General features: G+C 41.4%; 1 protein-coding gene across 9 annotated transcripts in view; it reads right to left on the bottom strand.

Moving 5' to 3' along the window:
• Positions 1 to 17952, bottom strand: part of DROSHA (drosha ribonuclease III) — a 121526-nt gene that overhangs the window by 95194 nt on the left and 8380 nt on the right. For 6 of the 9 annotated variants that reach the window (XM_082453679.1, XM_082453683.1, XM_082453682.1 and 3 more), the window contains 6 exons: positions 17380 to 17472; positions 11766 to 11876; positions 11301 to 11532; positions 8084 to 8225; positions 6058 to 6212; positions 3202 to 3282 (listed from right to left, as the gene is read on the bottom strand). In XM_082453679.1, coding sequence (XP_082309805.1) covers positions 3202 to 3282; positions 6058 to 6212; positions 8084 to 8225; positions 11301 to 11532; positions 11766 to 11876; positions 17380 to 17472 — 814 coding nt within the window. The remainder of the gene's footprint in view (positions 1 to 3201; positions 3283 to 6057; positions 6213 to 8083; positions 8226 to 11300; positions 11533 to 11765; positions 11877 to 17379; positions 17473 to 17952) is intronic. The other 3 variants (XM_082453685.1, XM_082453684.1, XM_082453687.1) reach the window with 3 other exon arrangements.

Genomic DNA, 17952 nt, shown 5'->3' with positions numbered 1-17952 from the left:
AGTATGACTCTGGGGGAATGGTGGAGAGTAGTGCCACCCTTAAGGATCCAAATGACACAGGGATGACTGCCCCTATCACATCTCTGTTTAATTCACCAGTCTGGGCCCTAAAGAAACCAAATGGATCCTGGCGGATGACTATATACCACCACAAGCTCAACCAAGTAGCTCTAATTGCACCTGCTGTGCCAGGTGTTGTAGCGTAGTTACAGCAGATTAATCTGCCCTCAGGTACAAAGTATGTGGCAACTGATCTGCTGAATGTATCCTTTTCTATCCCAATCAGGATGAGGACCAGTTCTGATCAGAACCGGTTCACATTTATGTGGAACAGACAACATTTATGGGTTTGCCACCGGGCTAACTCTCCCACTCACTGTCATAATACAGTCCAAGGTGCCCCTGACCTTCTGGAATACTGTAGAATGTTATATTGCTCCACCGCATCTTTGACATTATTACATTGAGCAAACTAAGAGCCCTGGTAAAATGGATATGCTCCAAAGGGTGAGAGAGAAACTCTGCAAAGATTCAGGGTCTACCACAGCCACACCATTTTAGGGGAGCGGTCTGGGGAGTTCCAAGACCTCCATCCAAAGTAAAAGACAAAATTATTGCCTTATCTACCTCCTACAATGAAGAAGGAAGCAGAACACTAGGTGGGCCTCCCCGGGCTCAGGAGGCAGTGCAGTCCTTAGCTAGGAATATTACTGCAGCCCATTTATAAAGTGGCACAAAAGGCTGCCATCTGTGAGCGTGACTCAAGTGAGAAAGGCCTCAGCAGTTCCAAACCGCAGTGCAAGCAGCCCTGCTGCAGGGGCCATACAATTCGGCAAATCCCACACTGTTGGTGGGAAAAGATGCCGAGAAGAGTTTGTGGCCACACTGGGAGAATCACAATGCTGGTCTCTGGGGTTCTGGAGCCAAGCCATGCCATCTATAGTGAAGAATTACATGCCTTTGAAAAGCAGTTCCTGGTGTGCTGCTGGGCCCTGGTAGATATGGAAGGCATGGCCAAGGGGCAGCAAAGAGCCACGTGGCTGGAACTGCCCATCGTAAGCTGGGTCCTGCCAGTCCCACCCCGGCATAAGTTTGGGTGGGACCAGCAGCAATCCATGGTAAGGTGGAGGGCGTACATCCAGAACCAAGCACACACAGGAGCAGAGGGCACAAACAAGCCCGCCACCGTTGCATCAGCTCCCCTCCCTCAGCTGATGACTAAGGACGGGAGGATGAAAGCTCAAGGAAAAGCCCAAGCTTGGTTTGCAAACAGGTCAGTCAGAACGGGGGTGCAAGCCGAAAACGGACCGTGCTGCAGCCTCATTCAGGGATGGCTCTGAGAGACAGCGATGAGGGAGAATCTTCCCAGGGGGCGGAGTTTCAGGTGGTGTACCTGGTCATCCACTTTGTGTGGAAAGAGAAGTAGCCTGAGGCTAGAATATAGATGGACTCATGGCAGAATCAAGTGGCCATGCCAGCTGTCAGAGGCCTAGAAGGAAAAAGATGGGAAGATCAGGGATAAGAAGGTCTTGGGGGAGAGACCTGTAGGTGGACAAACAGGAGAGAACAATGATCTCTCCATCACATGTGGATGTTCACGGGACAGCACCCACTGTGGAAGAGGTTCTAAACCATCTAGCTGACAAAATGGCATGGCCAGATGATGCCGGCCAGCCTCGGTCATTAGCCACCTAGAGTAGACAGGGTGGGCACATGAACGAAGCGGCCACAGTAGCAGAGATGGAGGCTTCACATGAGCCCCACGGCAGGGACCTCACTTCCCCAGGCTAAGCTGGCTAAGCTGACTGCCACTGCCGAACGTCCAGCCAGCCACCTCCAATGACCAACGCTGGGCCCCCAATATGGCACCATTCCTGGAGGAGACCAACCTACCACTTGGTGGAATGTTGACTACATAGGTCCCGACCATTGTAAAAGCGCACATGTACACTGAGGATGGGTTTGCCTGCCCAGAAGTCCTCAGCCAGCACCACTGCCCACCTGAATCTCCCTTCACGGAAGGGCCTGCTGCTCAGCTCTGGGAAAAGCAGTCAGCACACAGCCTGCCGCTGGAGGCTCCTTCCAGGTCAGCCTCCAGTACAGAGCCCCTCCCCCCGCCAAAGTCATGCCCTTCCTAGGGCAGCTTGCTCGGGACGAGGGAGACGCAGGTATGACAGCCACTCCAGCCCCATGCAAGATAATTCCGACAAGCCCGGCTTTAAAAGCCCATCACAGGTGGACTTCCGCCTCTGCTCAGTCCCAAGCCCACACTCTTCCTGCCTGGTCCCTGTGAAATGTCTCCACTGCAGCCCTGCCTGCAGAGACCCCGGCCTGAAGCACACGCATGGACACTCACAGAGCGCAGATCTTGTCCCACAGGCCCTCGCTACACTGGCCGACTCCCAGAGACAAATGAGGTCAAAGGGAGGCAAGTAGTTCAAAGTATCCGCCATCGGCTCATAGTCTTTAGTCTGATTACTGTTATGGCCTCAAACAAGTTTTACATAGAAATTAAGGATTTACATAAACTATGTTTAAACATAATGTGCTGAATCATAAAGTGACAATCCTGGGATTAATGAGAATAGTTTGTAAAGATAAAAGATAATGGGGAAAAGACGAAGGAAAATAACTGAACAGGAGTAGTTATATATAACTCTGTGATGTAAAAGTATTCAACTCATCAGGCAAACACACTTGGTGTGTTCCTGACAACCCAGGGACTGGGGTGTGACACAGGTAAAACAAGTCCATGTGCCACTCCCAGTTGAGTGGGGACAACAGACAAAGACTACCAAACACAACGGTGTACACTCATGTCCCCAAGGAAAGAGGACATGTGCCTTACAGCACCTCAGTAAGATCATTTCTCCAGGGAGATTCACAACCATTTATAACAAAAACATGAAAAAAGATTACAATATGTACCGTTTTAGGATACTTAAAATAATAAAAAAGCAACTCAAATTCACTTTGCCTATTTTAAATAATGAACCTTCCAAAGTATCCTTGATAACATTCCCACTCCACCTCCAAAACCCAAGTACGTTTCTTCTCCGATTATCAGTAACTGAGACTATTAGGGAACATGAGAAGACTATTTCCACGGTATTACTTCATTTACGGGGAAAGGAATAGCAACAGCATCTGTCTACTTCTGGCTTCTCGGTGCTGACAAATATAATAACCTGAACCAGTTACCTCTTCTCCGGGATAAATGCTGTGCCTGATTCCTGTGCGTCTCGCTTTTGCGCTGCATTTGCAGAGTGGGCCATCATTCATCTGTCAGAAACAGAATGTAATTCGTTTTTACTGGGGGAAAATCCACTCCATGCACGATGATGTCTCGGAAACTTGTGTGGGTTTTAATGTCATGAGTACCGAAGCTCTGAAGAGGCTGTCACGGTTAGAAGATTAAACGGATGTTCCAAAACCAATAAAGCTGCAAACTGTCTCTATTGTCTGATAAAGGGAAATGGTATGACAACGCTGGATTCCCGACTTATTTGTGCAGCCAAGCAGAAAATATCAATGTCAGCGCCCTGTTTGCCCCCATCTTCTCCTATCACTTTCCAGTATGTTCCCCCTATTTTTTATTTCAGGAAAAATGACTCTTTCACAAAAGAAAAGCCTATTTTATATTCTGAAGGAACACATAGAATGCTTTGAAGGTGACCTGCAGATTAAATGTTTTCAAAGACAGACCTAAAGGTATCTGAAGCAGAGGGAAGAAAATGCCTACCTGAACCAGAAAAACTTTCAACACTAATCAGGTGAGTCTGTATATGTTTGTTCACCTGAATTCATTTTACTGCCATGAGCTCCACCCACATGATTCAATAAGTGAATAATCCTGAATGCCTCCTGGGTAGAAAGGGGAGCAGGAGGGTGATACCTAGCTAAGGGTCCACACAGTCAAGGAATACTTATTCTAATTTTAGTGTATGCACCGCTGAAGCGACACCAGGAATACTTATACCACATGGGGGAAATAACACACGTAGGAAATGCTTAATAATTTTGAAGAAAAAGGAAAAATGTCCAGGCTTCAAGAAACCAAAATGTGAAGGGTTGAACAGGACGGGAAAAGAAGGTGGCTATTCTACACGAGGCACCAGCATGAGAGAAAAGAGAGAAGGAAGAAATCCTATGTTATGCTCCAGGGACATGAGACCCATCTAAATGGAATGGACCATACGTGTGAGTGAGAAAACCAAAAACACAGAATTGAGGTCAAAATCTTAAAGGGCCTTAAAAGCCAATTTCATGAGTTTATTCAATATAAATGGTTAATATGGAATCAAAAAGGAGATGAGAGCATCAGTTTAGAGTATGGGGAAGTGGAGTTCCATTTCTCACTTTCTTTGTATTAATTAAAATATATAATTTATAAATATGACATATTATGAGACATATATATTCTATATACACACACATATTTCTTTCGATTTCCAGGGATTTGTAACTCGTGCCCAATGAAAATATCTCATTAAACTTTGAAAAGAAATATTAAAGTAAAAAACTGTAACTTTCTTTATCCTTTTGGGAAATCTAAAGCTCCAGGTGGTAAGCAGAGGAATAACGTGGCTACCTAAAACAAACAAACAAACAAACAAACAAAAAATCACATTAAGATACTATCCAAAGTAAAAGCTGGCAAACAGAGATGTGATGGAATTCCCTCAAAAGTCACAACACATTCGTAATGCTGGGCACAACTTGTTGTGATGAAAAATGTGGAAAAATCACTTAGTGCTCACTCAAGGAGACGTGAGATAGACATCATACATTCCTGCCTTTTACCAGGGTCTGGGCCCCAATGCAGATCAGCCCTTTATAAGGCTCAACTGTACAGAGGACGCAAAACCATACAGTAAACACAATGTTGAGACTGTACAGAAGGCCCTGGTAAATCTCTGACAGGAATAAGAACCCACAGAAACCAAGGAATAGGCTTCCTGATATGACCACATACAGGGTAAGGGGAGTGAGTGATGGACACAGGAGTCCTCTTAGGGGACACAAAAATGCTCTAAAATTAGATTGTGATGATGGTCGCACAATCCTGTGAATATACATAAAAACACTGAATTGTACATTTTAATTGTGTGAATTGTATGGTATGTGAATTATAACTCACTAAAGCTGTTTAAAGAGATCATATACATGATTAATATACCAAAGTAAGATTTCAAAATGCAATGACAATTTGCAAACATTTCTGCTCAATTCTCAAGAGGGCAGTTCTCAGAGAAAGTACACTTCTGTCAGGCATTCTAACTATATTAATTCTATCATGAAAAAAAAATTTAGATAGCTGTCATCTAATAAGAACCAGGAGAAGAGCATTCAAAATAATATAGAATGCTATGAATTTATTTATAAAACATAAATTTTAAATTATCTTTTTATAGGGATATGTTTTATTATGCTTGATAACTTCATATGCATTAAAGATACTATTTTTGTATGTACTGTATATTTGTAAAATACAAATCTTTTATAGATACTATTAATATTTTGTATTATGTATTAGTTTATAATAAAATAGTAAGCAAAAATAAAAATGATTATGTCCAGCCATGATGTAATTAGCTCAAACATGCTTATTAACAAGGAAGAGAAGTTATAAGACATTGTGACTACTACCAACTAGGAAATATGGAGTCTTACAGGACTTGGGACACTGTTTACTGTACGGCTGCAAGGTAACTTCCAGATGAACTGCTTTTAGAAAGAACTACAAGTGCTCTCTCCCTCATCCCACAACTCGTCTCCTTCCATTTACTGCAAGTTTAATGAGGCAGCACCATCACCCTGCTCCCCAACACAGGATTTACAAACATCATCAAACATGATTCAAGGAACACTTGCTCTGGTGCTTATGCTTTGGAGCTGAACTCAGAAGCTGAAAAGAAATAAGCTGTGAAGCATGACACCCAACCCTGAGTAAAATTCAGTTTCAGTACCAGCTAACATGCATCTTCTGAGCCTGGAGTCATAAATGTGATGTGTGCGTCCGCAACCTTCACAGCAAGAACATAAAAGCCTGCGCACCTGGCCTGGGTCATTGTACCAAAGTTCATCGTGAAGTCGGTCAGGATGGGCCTTTTTGCGTTTGATTTCTGCAATGACATCGAAGACTTCAGAGTCTGAGCTGCTAGAACAGGTGCTGTCCTCATCGGACTCACATTCGGATTCACTGGAACTCTCTATAGTGGTGAGGGGAAAACATGGAGAGAAGCTGAAGCAATCTGCAAGCTGGTTCTACCTGGAGACTTACTTTCTAATAACCCAAACCTCTAAATATAAGGAGAGCTGTTTACCTTCCAGCAAATATTCGAGTGCCTACTCCATACTAGAACTCTGCTAAGCAACCCCATGAAAAATAATAAGAGTCCATAATCCTAAGTCACAGTCTAGTGGGGGAAGCAAAGAATCAAATATTTTTGCAAAGACTTGATGAACAATGCCAGAGAAAATGCAAACCACTGTAGCAGTACGAAGTGTCACATTCAGAAAGGTGCAGTGAATCCACACTGGTCCAGAAAGGTCACTGAGGATTTCCTAGAAGGGGTACACGCGACCCAGGCACAGAGTGGGGGTGGGGTTAGGCTAATGAGGCGGAAAGGAACACAGATGGGGCGCTGCAGGCGAAAGCACAGAGGCAAGAGCATGGGTGGACTCTGGCTGGAGCAAAGGCCTCACAGAAAAAACCTGGAAGTGAGGGGCTCAGATGTCATGAATGCCAGGCTCTGAACGTCAGACTGAAGATTGTAAATGTTTTTCTCTCGATGGTAGCAACAGAAGATTTTAGTCCTTGGAAATGACTGGATAAAAACAGACCAAGAATTACGCTAATGAAACAAGCCTGCCACAAAAAGACAAATATGGTGTGATTCTACTTATACGAGGTACCTAGAGTAGTCAAATTCATAGAGACAGAAAGTAGAATGGTGGCTGCCAGGGGCTGGGGGAGGGAGGATTGGGGAGTTGTTCTTTAATGTGGATAGAGTGTCAGTTTAGCATGATGAAAAGAGTTCTGGAGGTTGTTTGCACAACAATGTGAATGTACTTAACACTACTGAGCCGTACATTCAAAAATGGTTAAACGGTACATCTTATGTGTCTTATGTACATGTTGTAAGTATTTTACCACACTTAAAAAAAAAAAAAGACCTAGAACTTCGACTAATCCTACAAGAGATTAACGTAGTACAGCATAGTAATAAGGAACCCTTACATGGTTGTATTTTCGAGCGTACTGTGTGAGATGGATGCTGTCATCCCTCTTTTACAGATGAGAAAAGTAAGGCACAGAGAGATTAAATCACTTGCCCGAGATCACACTTTTCAAGTAGTGGAGCAAGGATTCAAACCCAGGCCAGCTGGTTCAGTCAGTGCTTTTCCCCACCATGGACACTGCCTCTCAGCGAGGGAGACATAACGAAGGTAGGCAGAGAACACGCAGGAAAAGGCATGCTGAATGTCTTGTCTGCGAACAGCGTTCTGTTAGCGACTTAAGGACACCAAGTGGTGAAAAGCGGTTTCTATCCTCAAAGATCTCAGCATGTACCTGGAATCTCAGAATACACACATGAAAAAACCATCACCATATAAGAAAGTTATGGAAACTTTGTGAATAGAGAGAAACCTTCAAACAGAGCTGGGCTATAGCTGGAGTTTCCTCATCACACCAGGAGCACCCTGGCAGTGGGGAGGGCCGCAGGGAATGCCTGCCCATCAGAGGCACGAGGCACGGGAACAGGCTCCTGCTTTCGATGGGAGGCTGGACTATGGTCCTTTCTGATTAAGACAAGACGATTCTACAGGAGACACAACTGTCAGCACACCTTGCAAATGAGATCTCTTATGTATTCTACTGCACGTAACTAAGGAAAAATAAGATCAGAAAGAAGAAAGTTTCATTGCTATGTATCTGCTGACTGTAATTAAGGAGAATCAAATGGGCGAGAGGAAATTTCAATCTGGGACTCTCAAGGACACATCCCAAAAGTTCAGGATTAAGCAATAATCCTGCAATAAAGAGCACAGGATCTCGGTCTAGTACCTTCTGACTCACCTAAGTCTTCATCTAGCTTCGTCTTGGGAGGCTCCCACGGGGGTCTAGCAGCTTTGGCCTTCTCTTGCCTGCTCCCCAACTCTTCCTCAAATTTGTCATATAAGTCGCGGAGCCTACTTGTTCCAACTACCGTAGAATCTCCCTTTGAAAAATAAAGGATCAATATTAGGAACTATATTAATAATAGTCATACCAAAGAGACAATAAGAGCTCACCAGTAACCAAAGATTTGTAACAGCAAGGTGTCATTTTTCAACCCTCGATTTAATAAACATTTAAAAACAAAATGCCCAGTGCTGGCAATGATGCTCTGAATCACACACACACATTTATGGCTGACAAAGTCCTCAGGAAAATGCACATTGCCAACGTTCAGAAGCATTAGAAAAGTTTATCTGTGCTCTCTTGATATAACAACAACAAAAAATCATAAACCCCTGAGAATTCATGACACTTGACGCCCTGCTAGGAAGCATATACTCCTCCCCTACTGAAAGTCACTGATAGTCTATATCCCACATTAATCCAATGACCGCCACAAACACATGCACCCCATAAACACAGGGACACACACACACACTCCACAAACACAAGGTTCTGCAATGCATTCCTAGAGGAAGTTTTCCACTTTTCCCCACTCTCCTCCCAGGTTGAAAATCACTTTAAATGTCCATACTCTTTGACTTAGTAATTTTCAAAATGTACCTTTCAGACATAAAATGAATATTAAATCATAAAATCTGCAGCTATCCCAAAAGGGGGTAACTGCTTTTCCTCAGCCCCACCTCATTACTGACACTGGCGATGCTGGGATAGCTCTGACATTCCTACCATCTCTCTGCACCAACGTTGCACAAACACAAAGGCCAATATTGGGCTTCTGGTTTATCAGCCTTCCTTCTACACTGGAGTTTTAATACACCCACAAAAAGGTGAGGGGGAAAAATATAGCTCTGCCTGTTTAAATGCTCTGAACCTCAGTGCCTTCAACTTTGTTATTTCAAGAATAGTAATACCCATGGCAGCCATTCTGCCATTCCTCCCTGCTTATAGAACCACGATTCCCTTCAGATTTGGGGCAGAAAACTCATAATCTCAGAAGGCAGGCTGAGCCACAGTCCCCCTACCCCTAAAATGCCTCTGTCCTAATCCCTGGAAAATGAACACATTACCTTACATGGCAGAAAGGACTTTGCAGATGTGATTAAGGCTACAGAATTTGAGATGGGATAATGTGGGTGGGCCCAAACTAATATGAGCCTTTAAAAGCGGAGAACCTCTCCCAACAGGAGTCAGAGATGCAATGGAAGAAGAGGCAGGAGATATTCAAAGCACAAGAGGGACTCGACCCACTGGCTGCTGGCTTTGAAGATGAAGGAAGGGGTCCACGGGCCAAGGAACGCGCATGGCCTCTAGAGGCTGGAAACAGCCCTTACCTGCCAGCCAGCAAGGAAACAAGGACCTCCATCCTACAGCCACAAGGAACTGAACTCTGCCAACAACCTGAATGGGCAAGAAAACAGGCTCTCTCCAGAAAGGAATGAAACCCTGCTGGTACCTCAATTTAGCCAGTGAGACCCAAGTTTGACTTCTGACCTTCAGAACTGTGGGGTAATAAATGTGTATTGTTTTTAAGCCGTGAAGTCTGTGGAAACTGGTTACAGAAGAGGTGGAAAACGAATCCATGGGGAGGACACACGACGCAGTTCTGGGCAAAGGGATGGAAGAAAAGATCCCCAGGCGCCCTAGGTTCCACCCAACACTGCCTTCTGCATCTGTGTCTGGACAGAGGTGTGTAAGGACATGATGCCTGGAGCTGCTGCAGGCATCCTGCAACCGTGGTGGACCCTCCAGAAGACAGCGATGCCAACCTAGGACCCTGCCATCGCTGATCCACTAAATGCTCACCGGCCACCACCGCCCTCCAGACAGCTTGTTGAGAAAAATAAACCCAGCAAGTTTAAGTCACGGTTAGTCAAGTATTCTTATTTACAGCAACATTCTGAAGTAACAGATGCCTTCTTTCCAGGGATGTTTTAAGGATTAAATGAGATAATCTGAGATTCATGGAGTAAAGTTTCGGCACCAAACAGTGCTCGGTATGTGAGCTTCTCCCTCCCTGTATCACGTGAACTATGACTTAAAACCCTGCTTTACTTTATCAAGTAAAATATCATGCCACCAGGAGAGATTTCTCAAACACTTTTTTCAAAGGCAAGGGAGTCTCCTCTCTAGTTCCCCATAGATAAGGGCCCAGTCCAAGTCAAAGCTATGTTTACAAAATTCCAAACAATGCTATGATCTCTTACCTACCCCATGCACTAAACCTAACATCTCCAAGCTCTTCTGTCCTAAATCTGTAGATATCCATTCCTTCACTCATTCATTTAATCAATGAACATTACTGTATGTCCATCCCATGGCAAATACACCTAAATTAATGGGAGAGAGGCATGACATCTATTGGGAGAGAGAAAGAGAAAAAAGAAAGGAGAGTAACAGAAAATAAAATGGAGATGGAAGAAAGAAAAGAAGCGAGCATATGGAGGTCGTGGGGTCCCCACTTCAATGAGGTGCGGCTGCCGAGCCCCAGGAGCCCCATCTCGCACAGCACGTGTGCTGAGTCTCTCGAGAGCCCACCAAAGGTAACGACACCTGCCACTCCACAAAACCAGCAATGTGCTCGGGAAACTTGCTATGGTTACCTCTGGTCAAGGATAGACTTGTAAGAGACAAACTCAATTCCCCCTTGTTTCTCATTTTGAGGGGAAAACACACACACACACACACACACACACACACACACGGCTATAGATCACAAAAGGCATAAAGCAGCTATGAGTGAGAGCTTACAAAACCACCAGTATTAAGACTAGCAGTGTCATAAAAAAATGCAGAATGCAGAGATCCTTTCATTAACCTGCTGCACTCTTGCGTTTGTAAAGCAGCTTTTGTCTACAGCAGTAGTGGTTCTCAACCGGGGGGAGGGGTATTCTGTCACCCCCAGGGGACATGTGGCAACATCAGAGGACAGCTTTGGTTATCACAACGAGGAGAGGGTGCTACTGGCCTCCAGTGCATAGAGCCCAGAGATGCTGCTCAGCATCTGACAATGCACAGGGCGGGCCCCGCCACACGGAATTCTCCGGCCCAAGATGCCCACAGTACCAAGGCTGAGAAGCTCTGGTCCACAGCTCCTCTCCTACTTCAGACCTACCACCTGATCCATGGGGTCACTGGAGTAGTAGCTTTCTGAGTGGGTGCATCGGATCCACACAGGCTTAAGGAGCTCTTCCTCCTCCTCCTCATTTCTGTCAGGCAGCGCCTCCTCCGGCTCTTTTTCCTTGACTGAGCTATAATTCTTCTCTTTGCCGGAGCTCTGGTTATCACTCCATCTGTCTTTTTCTTCCTCCCAACGAGCTCTCTTCTTCTCCCTACTTGGGGAGCGACTTCAAAAGGGGGCAAAGGAGGCTAATTATTAAAAATGTTCATCCATTGTAAAACGGTTCTATTTCACCTCTTTAGTTCATTTTTCACCTAAAAGAAAAACGTCATGGCAAACCACCATATTCATTTTTATTAAACCAGTGACCCCCCTGACACCAGTCTGGTGACATCAGAATCACCTGAAGTTATTTGTTTAAAAATACAAATTCCCAGGCCCTACCCCAGATCTACTTACTGATTCACAGTCTCCGGGGGTGGGGCCCAAGAATCTGTATTTTTAATAATCTCCCCAGGTAATTCTGGTGTGCATCCAGCAGGTTCAGAAGCACCCGGCAAACCATAACTCCTAGAAGAGAAAGATATCTGGGAAATATTTGGAAATCTCCACATATAGACAATCTCAGCATTGAGCATACTAGTTTTGAATCCTTTACATTCTGCTTTGCCAAGAAAAAAGAAAAAAATCTTCAGAAAACATCGTCTCAACTTGGCCATAAATTTAGCCTGAGGACCATAATCCAAGAGTGAACCAGTTATATTATCCCTAAGCATCTCTCTGGAAGCGCACACTGGGTATTACTGCTTAATGAACCACCACTTTGCCTAATTCGAATCCCCACAAATACTAACTCAATTAGAAAGGAAAAAAGCAATTCTATCTCCTTGAATCTCTGGGGCATGAAATTTGCAAAGGCCCAGCCTATGGATGTGCTTGGAGGGAAAAACTTATAGGATAGATTTTAAATCAAGCCCAAGAAATTTAGGTGGAACCATAAAGGCCTTGAGAATCCAGCCCCGGAGAGTAACTGCTTTATTAGTGTTGCACTGGCAGCCTGATAATAAGAGTCACTATTATCCAAGAAAGTTTACACCTGGGTCAAAGTCACAAATTAACTTTTTCCATCAACTCTACCATTCACTCCTGATTTTATGACAGGTAAGTGTGAGTGTGTATACATCAGGGGGAAAAGGGTGAGTGATTAGAAGGGTTATATATATTGATTACTTATTGATATAACTTCCAAATATTACAATGTACATCACTTGGGTTTGTTACCAGAAAAAAAAATGTACTGTGAAGTAAAATGTATATATGTTCACTGTAGAAAAATAATAAAGCATTAACAAAAACAAGACAAAAATCACCTGTAACACCACTCAGAGATAAACACTATATTTCACAAATGTGTTAAAAGATATAGATATGTAAACATACAAGTTTTAACAAAAATGGAACTCTATAGCCTGCTCTCCGCAACTCAGTAGTAAATCAGGAACATCATTCTATTTCAATATATCTATATCTGAACCACTTTTAATAAGTTCATATTATTCTTTTATATGTATATACCATAATTTGACAAATCTGATCAGTCACTTAGGTTGTTACTACTTTTTTTTTTGCCATTGTAAACAATGCTACTGTAAACACACGTGTGTTCTCTGCAGACTTGTCAGATTATTTCACACAAAGAGTGTGTACTTTTTATAAGGCTTCTCTACAGATAGGCAGTACCAGTTTAGATTACCATCAAAACTATATGTGATTTCCCATTTCTACACATCTTGTCAACATGACTGTTTTTAATCTTTTCCATTCTTATGAAAAGAATATCTCATTTAATTCGTCACTACTGAAATGACACATTTCACATTCACTTCTTTTCTGAACATCTGAGTCAATATGCCATGCCAATATTTTTAAAGTTAGGATTATAGTCTTTTTTATTTATTGAAAGAGTTTTTTATTAAAATAATCACCTGTCTGCTGTCATATGTAATGTAACCTTTGTCAGTTTTTTGTTTTCCTTATAATTCTGCTTACGGCTACATACAATTTTTATATGGCCAAATCTAGAGATTTTTTTGTTTCTGTTTCCAGTCTTAGTGTTACGCTTATAATCCTTTCCCATCCCAAGGTTAAATAAATATTTTATCTTTTCTTCAGTTACTTTTAACATTAAATTTTTTTACTGTATCTGTTCAAGACCTAAGGCAGAAATGTGAATTCAATTTTTCTTCCATATGGCTTGCTAATTGTTCCCACGTCAGTTTCTCCTCTGATTTGAAAAAACAGCTTCATGATAGATGTAAAATTTTATATATACTTGAATGTTGTTCAATATTTGTTTCATTCATCTATCTATATCCATACCAAATTGTGCATTATTATTTTTCTTCATTATACTCACTTCTATTCCAAAGAAGAATTTTAGATTACTAAAACTGGTACTTCAACCGAACTTACATTAAAATTATAGATTTTTTGGAAGGCAGCTATACTCACCACTATACCACCAATGCCGCTAAAAACTACAGATTTTTTTGGCAGAAAACTGGTATTTTATAACCCTGTCTTCCACTTCCACTACAGGAATATGGCATGCCCTCCATTCATTTACATCATCTTCTTTGTCATCTACTACACTTACAGTTTTCTTCCCATTGATCTATATATGTTTTAAGTTTAATAACATATTTAATTTTTATTAATTTAAATTTTCTGTAGTCAATCTACATTTTTTTCCCTGTTATATTTTCCAAGTAGGTATTCCTAGTATTTAGGAAGGTTATTAATTATAGTCTGTTTATTTTATAGCTGTCAACTTCAGTGAGTTAATTCTCATGTTTCTTAGCTAATTCTCTTGAATTTTCCTGATAATATCATTAGCTAATAATGGCAGATCTTGGCTCCCAGTGGTGTGGTTTTGTTTGTTTGTTTGTTTATTCGTTTGTGGTGCTTCCTGAGAGCCTGACACTCTTGTAAGCACCATGACACGCTTAGTCCTTACAAGAATCCTGAGGCAGATACAAACATCCCCTAGAGAGGAAACAATTGGAAATTATAGCACTCGCCCACTATCACACAGCTAATAAGTGGTAGTTAAATGCTAATATGGTTGTTTGACACAGACATTTTGACACGTACTTAAAAAGCCCACCAAATGTTTATTATTATCATCAAGAGACACAGGCAGAAGACGTCGTCACCACATCCCCTTAGGCAGGTATCTTGAATAATGGATGGTCAGGGTTGTCTGTTGTGAACAACAATTAGTATTCTTTTTTTCTTTCTTTCTTTTTTTTTTTTTTTTAACACTTTGAGAGGGACATTTCAAAACAGGAGCAAAACATCTTTTTTAGGTAGGTGTCTCAGGAATTTCAAATTTCAAGATCCAAACTCGAAACTGTTTTTTAACAATATGCTATATTACAAACTATGATAACTCTCCCTCCTTTACAGGATTTACATCTGTAATTTTTATTTTCTCATCTACTGCATTAGTTAGACCCACAGAATCCAAGTCTCTGCCGTCTACAAGCTACTGGGCGTGGGGAAGAAACCAGTAGACCGAAGAGATTTCTAGCACTCCACATTAAAAACCATCAACCTCAGATGGGTCCTCAATGATTTCCACCAACACAGTATCTTGACTTTTTTCCTGTCCTCATCCCCTCCTTCTTCTCCTCCTCCTCAGGCCCTTTCTCACTGAACAAACTCTTCCTAGTTGACCTCATCTAATCCATGGCATTTAGTATTTCCAGCGAGGATCTCTTTTCTGAACCTTGAACCTCTGTGTCCAAATAACTACCACACAATTCCATCTGGTTGTCTCACAGATTCTCAAATCCCACTTGCCCCGAATTGAACTCTTCCTTTACCTGTTTCTTAGTGTTCCCAGCCCTCAAAGGGGAACACCAGACCTCGGTAATGACTGCTGCCGCCTCTTCCTCACGATCAGTTATCAAGTCCTCCCGCCTCCCTCATCGATCTCTCAATTACCTCTACCTTTCCCTATCGCCACTGTCACTGTGCCGGTCTAGGCACAATCATTTCTTCTGTGGATTACTAACAAAAGCCTTCTAAACTCATTTCCCAACCTCCAGGCTTGATCCTCTGAGACCATTTCTCCATACTGCAACCTTCACACCTGCTCTCTCTCTTCCCCTACCATCCCCCTTCCCTCATGCATTCCTACTCATACTCTAGGTATCAGTAAAATGTCAATTTCTCTGTGACTACCCTAAACTGAGTTATCGACTACTGTGTTCCCAGAGCAACATGTAATTGCTCTACCAAAAGCACTTCTCACAGTACTTAACTTTCTTACTCCTGAAAAGTGGGGACTCTTGTTAACGACTATATCTCCACACCAGTACAATACCTGGGACACACAAGGATGCAATGTTTTTCGTTTGCTTGTTGATTTAGCTATGCATCAGGTGACAGTGGTAGGCAATTGGGCCCCCTTGTCTTTTTTTCTAATGTGTATGGGAAGGTCTATAAGGTTTCAACATTGAATTTGGCTCTTCTGAGATGGTATCAATCATGTTCGTCACGAGATAATGTTCTCCATCATGTTAAAGAAGTCTGCTTATACTCGAGGTTTACCAGTTTCTACTCATAAATGGATGTGACTTTATTTTAAATATCTAATAGGCAGGTACTGAGATAACCCTACAGATTCTGACACAAAGGATTACAGTTACAGATCTCCTAATACTAACCTATCTTCCCATGCAATCTTGGAATAATCTCTCAATTATTTTAACACACAACTGAAAACAACTTGCTAATACACTAATCAGTATTTTCATATCCCTATTCATAAGAGATTGTTTTGTGGTTTCTTTTCATTGATTAGGTTTTGCCATTTGGATTTTCCTGGTATCACAGCATGAGCTGAGCTTTCCTTCCATCTTCATCAGTGTTCTAAAATGGTTTAAAACTTTTTTGAAAGTGGCACAAATTCACCTTTTTCAACTTTTTTCCATGGTTATCAGCCTATTAAAATTTTCTGCTTCTTGTGTAAGGTTTGTAATTTTTGTTTTCATAGAAAACAACCCATCACATCCAAGTTTTTAAATCTCTCAAATAAAATATCTGTACTTATACCAACATACAATAATTTTTAAACCTCCTTCATTCCTATAATAATACATTCTTTCTTATACTTAATGGAATATATGTTTTTCTTTTCTTGATTTGCCACTTTTTAAATTGTATGGCCTTTCAAAGAAATGTTGCATTTATTTACAAATATTATTATAGTACTTCAGTTCTATTTTCTATTTCATTAATTTCTTTTATCTTTAAATCCCTTTTTCTGCTTTTCTTATACTCTACCAATTTCTAGAGTCAAGTGATCAGATAATAATTATATATATAGTTACCATTTATTTGGCACTACTGGGCCCAGTTCTAAGTGTTTTACGTGTATTATCTCAATGACCCCTCACCACTCAATAAGGCAAGTATAACTGTCCTTATTTTAGACAAAGCCACTGAGGCTTAAAAAAAGTTAGATTACTTTGCTCAATAACAAAGTTGGGAAAACTAATAATTGACCCCAAATCTGTCAGATCCTAGAGTACTGTTCTTAATTACCATTACATAAGACATGAATTTTACTTATCGATATAGAATTGGTTACATCCTGCAAGTTTTGATTTGCAGCAATCTCAATGTCATTTTTCCAAATAAGGTGTGACTGCAGTTTTGCTCTTTTTTTCTGAAACAAGTAAATTTAAGAGCATAATTATGAATTTTCAAGGTTTTTTTTTAAAAAAACCTTGAATTATTAATGTATAGTTTTATAGCAATTGAGGTCAGAAAGTGGCCCATGTAATTTCTAACTTTTGGAAATGTATCAAGACTTTCCTTGTTCATTCTCAATACATCTTGAAAGTAAAGGTTTTTAAGTAATTGGCTACTTTAACTTTTCACAGGGCTCTTTGGACAGACTCTCAGGCTATTCCTAAGACCTGGCTGATACTTTGCACAAGCACAAAATCTGAATTCCAGGAGATAATCCTATGACTTCTACCAGTGTCAACTCCTTGCTTACCTTCCAGATCTCTTATACTCTTTTTTGTAGGACCTTTCCAGAGATGGTGATCTTCGGCTGTCCCGGTGCCTGTGTCTCTCCCGTTCCCGCTCTCTTAAAGGAATTAATACACAGAGCTGTTTTCAACAGAAAGACTCAAAACACCATCTCTTTTCACTGAATTCACCTTCTAAATAAATGAACCTCACCTCACCTAAGAATTCTGCAGGCACTGTTCACTATGGGAATTTTTATTCATCATTTATTAGAGGATAAAGGAGTGTTTCACGCTACAGAAGTTAACTAACTTGGACATTTCTTGCTGTTTTCTTTAAAAAAAAAAAAGAAGTCATACTTAATACTGAGCAACAAAGGGAATTTTATCATAATCTTCTCTTGAGACCTTCTAACAAGCCAACCTTGATTATTTAACCTAAGGGGAAAACTTCAAAGGATTCAACTGTCTATTGATTTCTAGAACACTCTTAATTTCATCCGTCAAATATATGCAAGTTAAAGCTTTTACAGTAAAGATTAGGACAAGGATCTATAATGAAAGAGTTCTAAACTCTTATAGGTTATAGGCCTGAGGTA

Source organism: Balaenoptera physalus, assembly GCF_965194825.1.
Source record: "Balaenoptera physalus genome assembly, chromosome: 3".
NCBI classification, from domain to species: domain Eukaryota; kingdom Metazoa; phylum Chordata; class Mammalia; order Artiodactyla; family Balaenopteridae; genus Balaenoptera; species Balaenoptera physalus.
The sequence above is the reverse complement of the archived record's forward strand: the minus strand, read 5'-3'. Positions and strand labels throughout refer to the sequence as shown.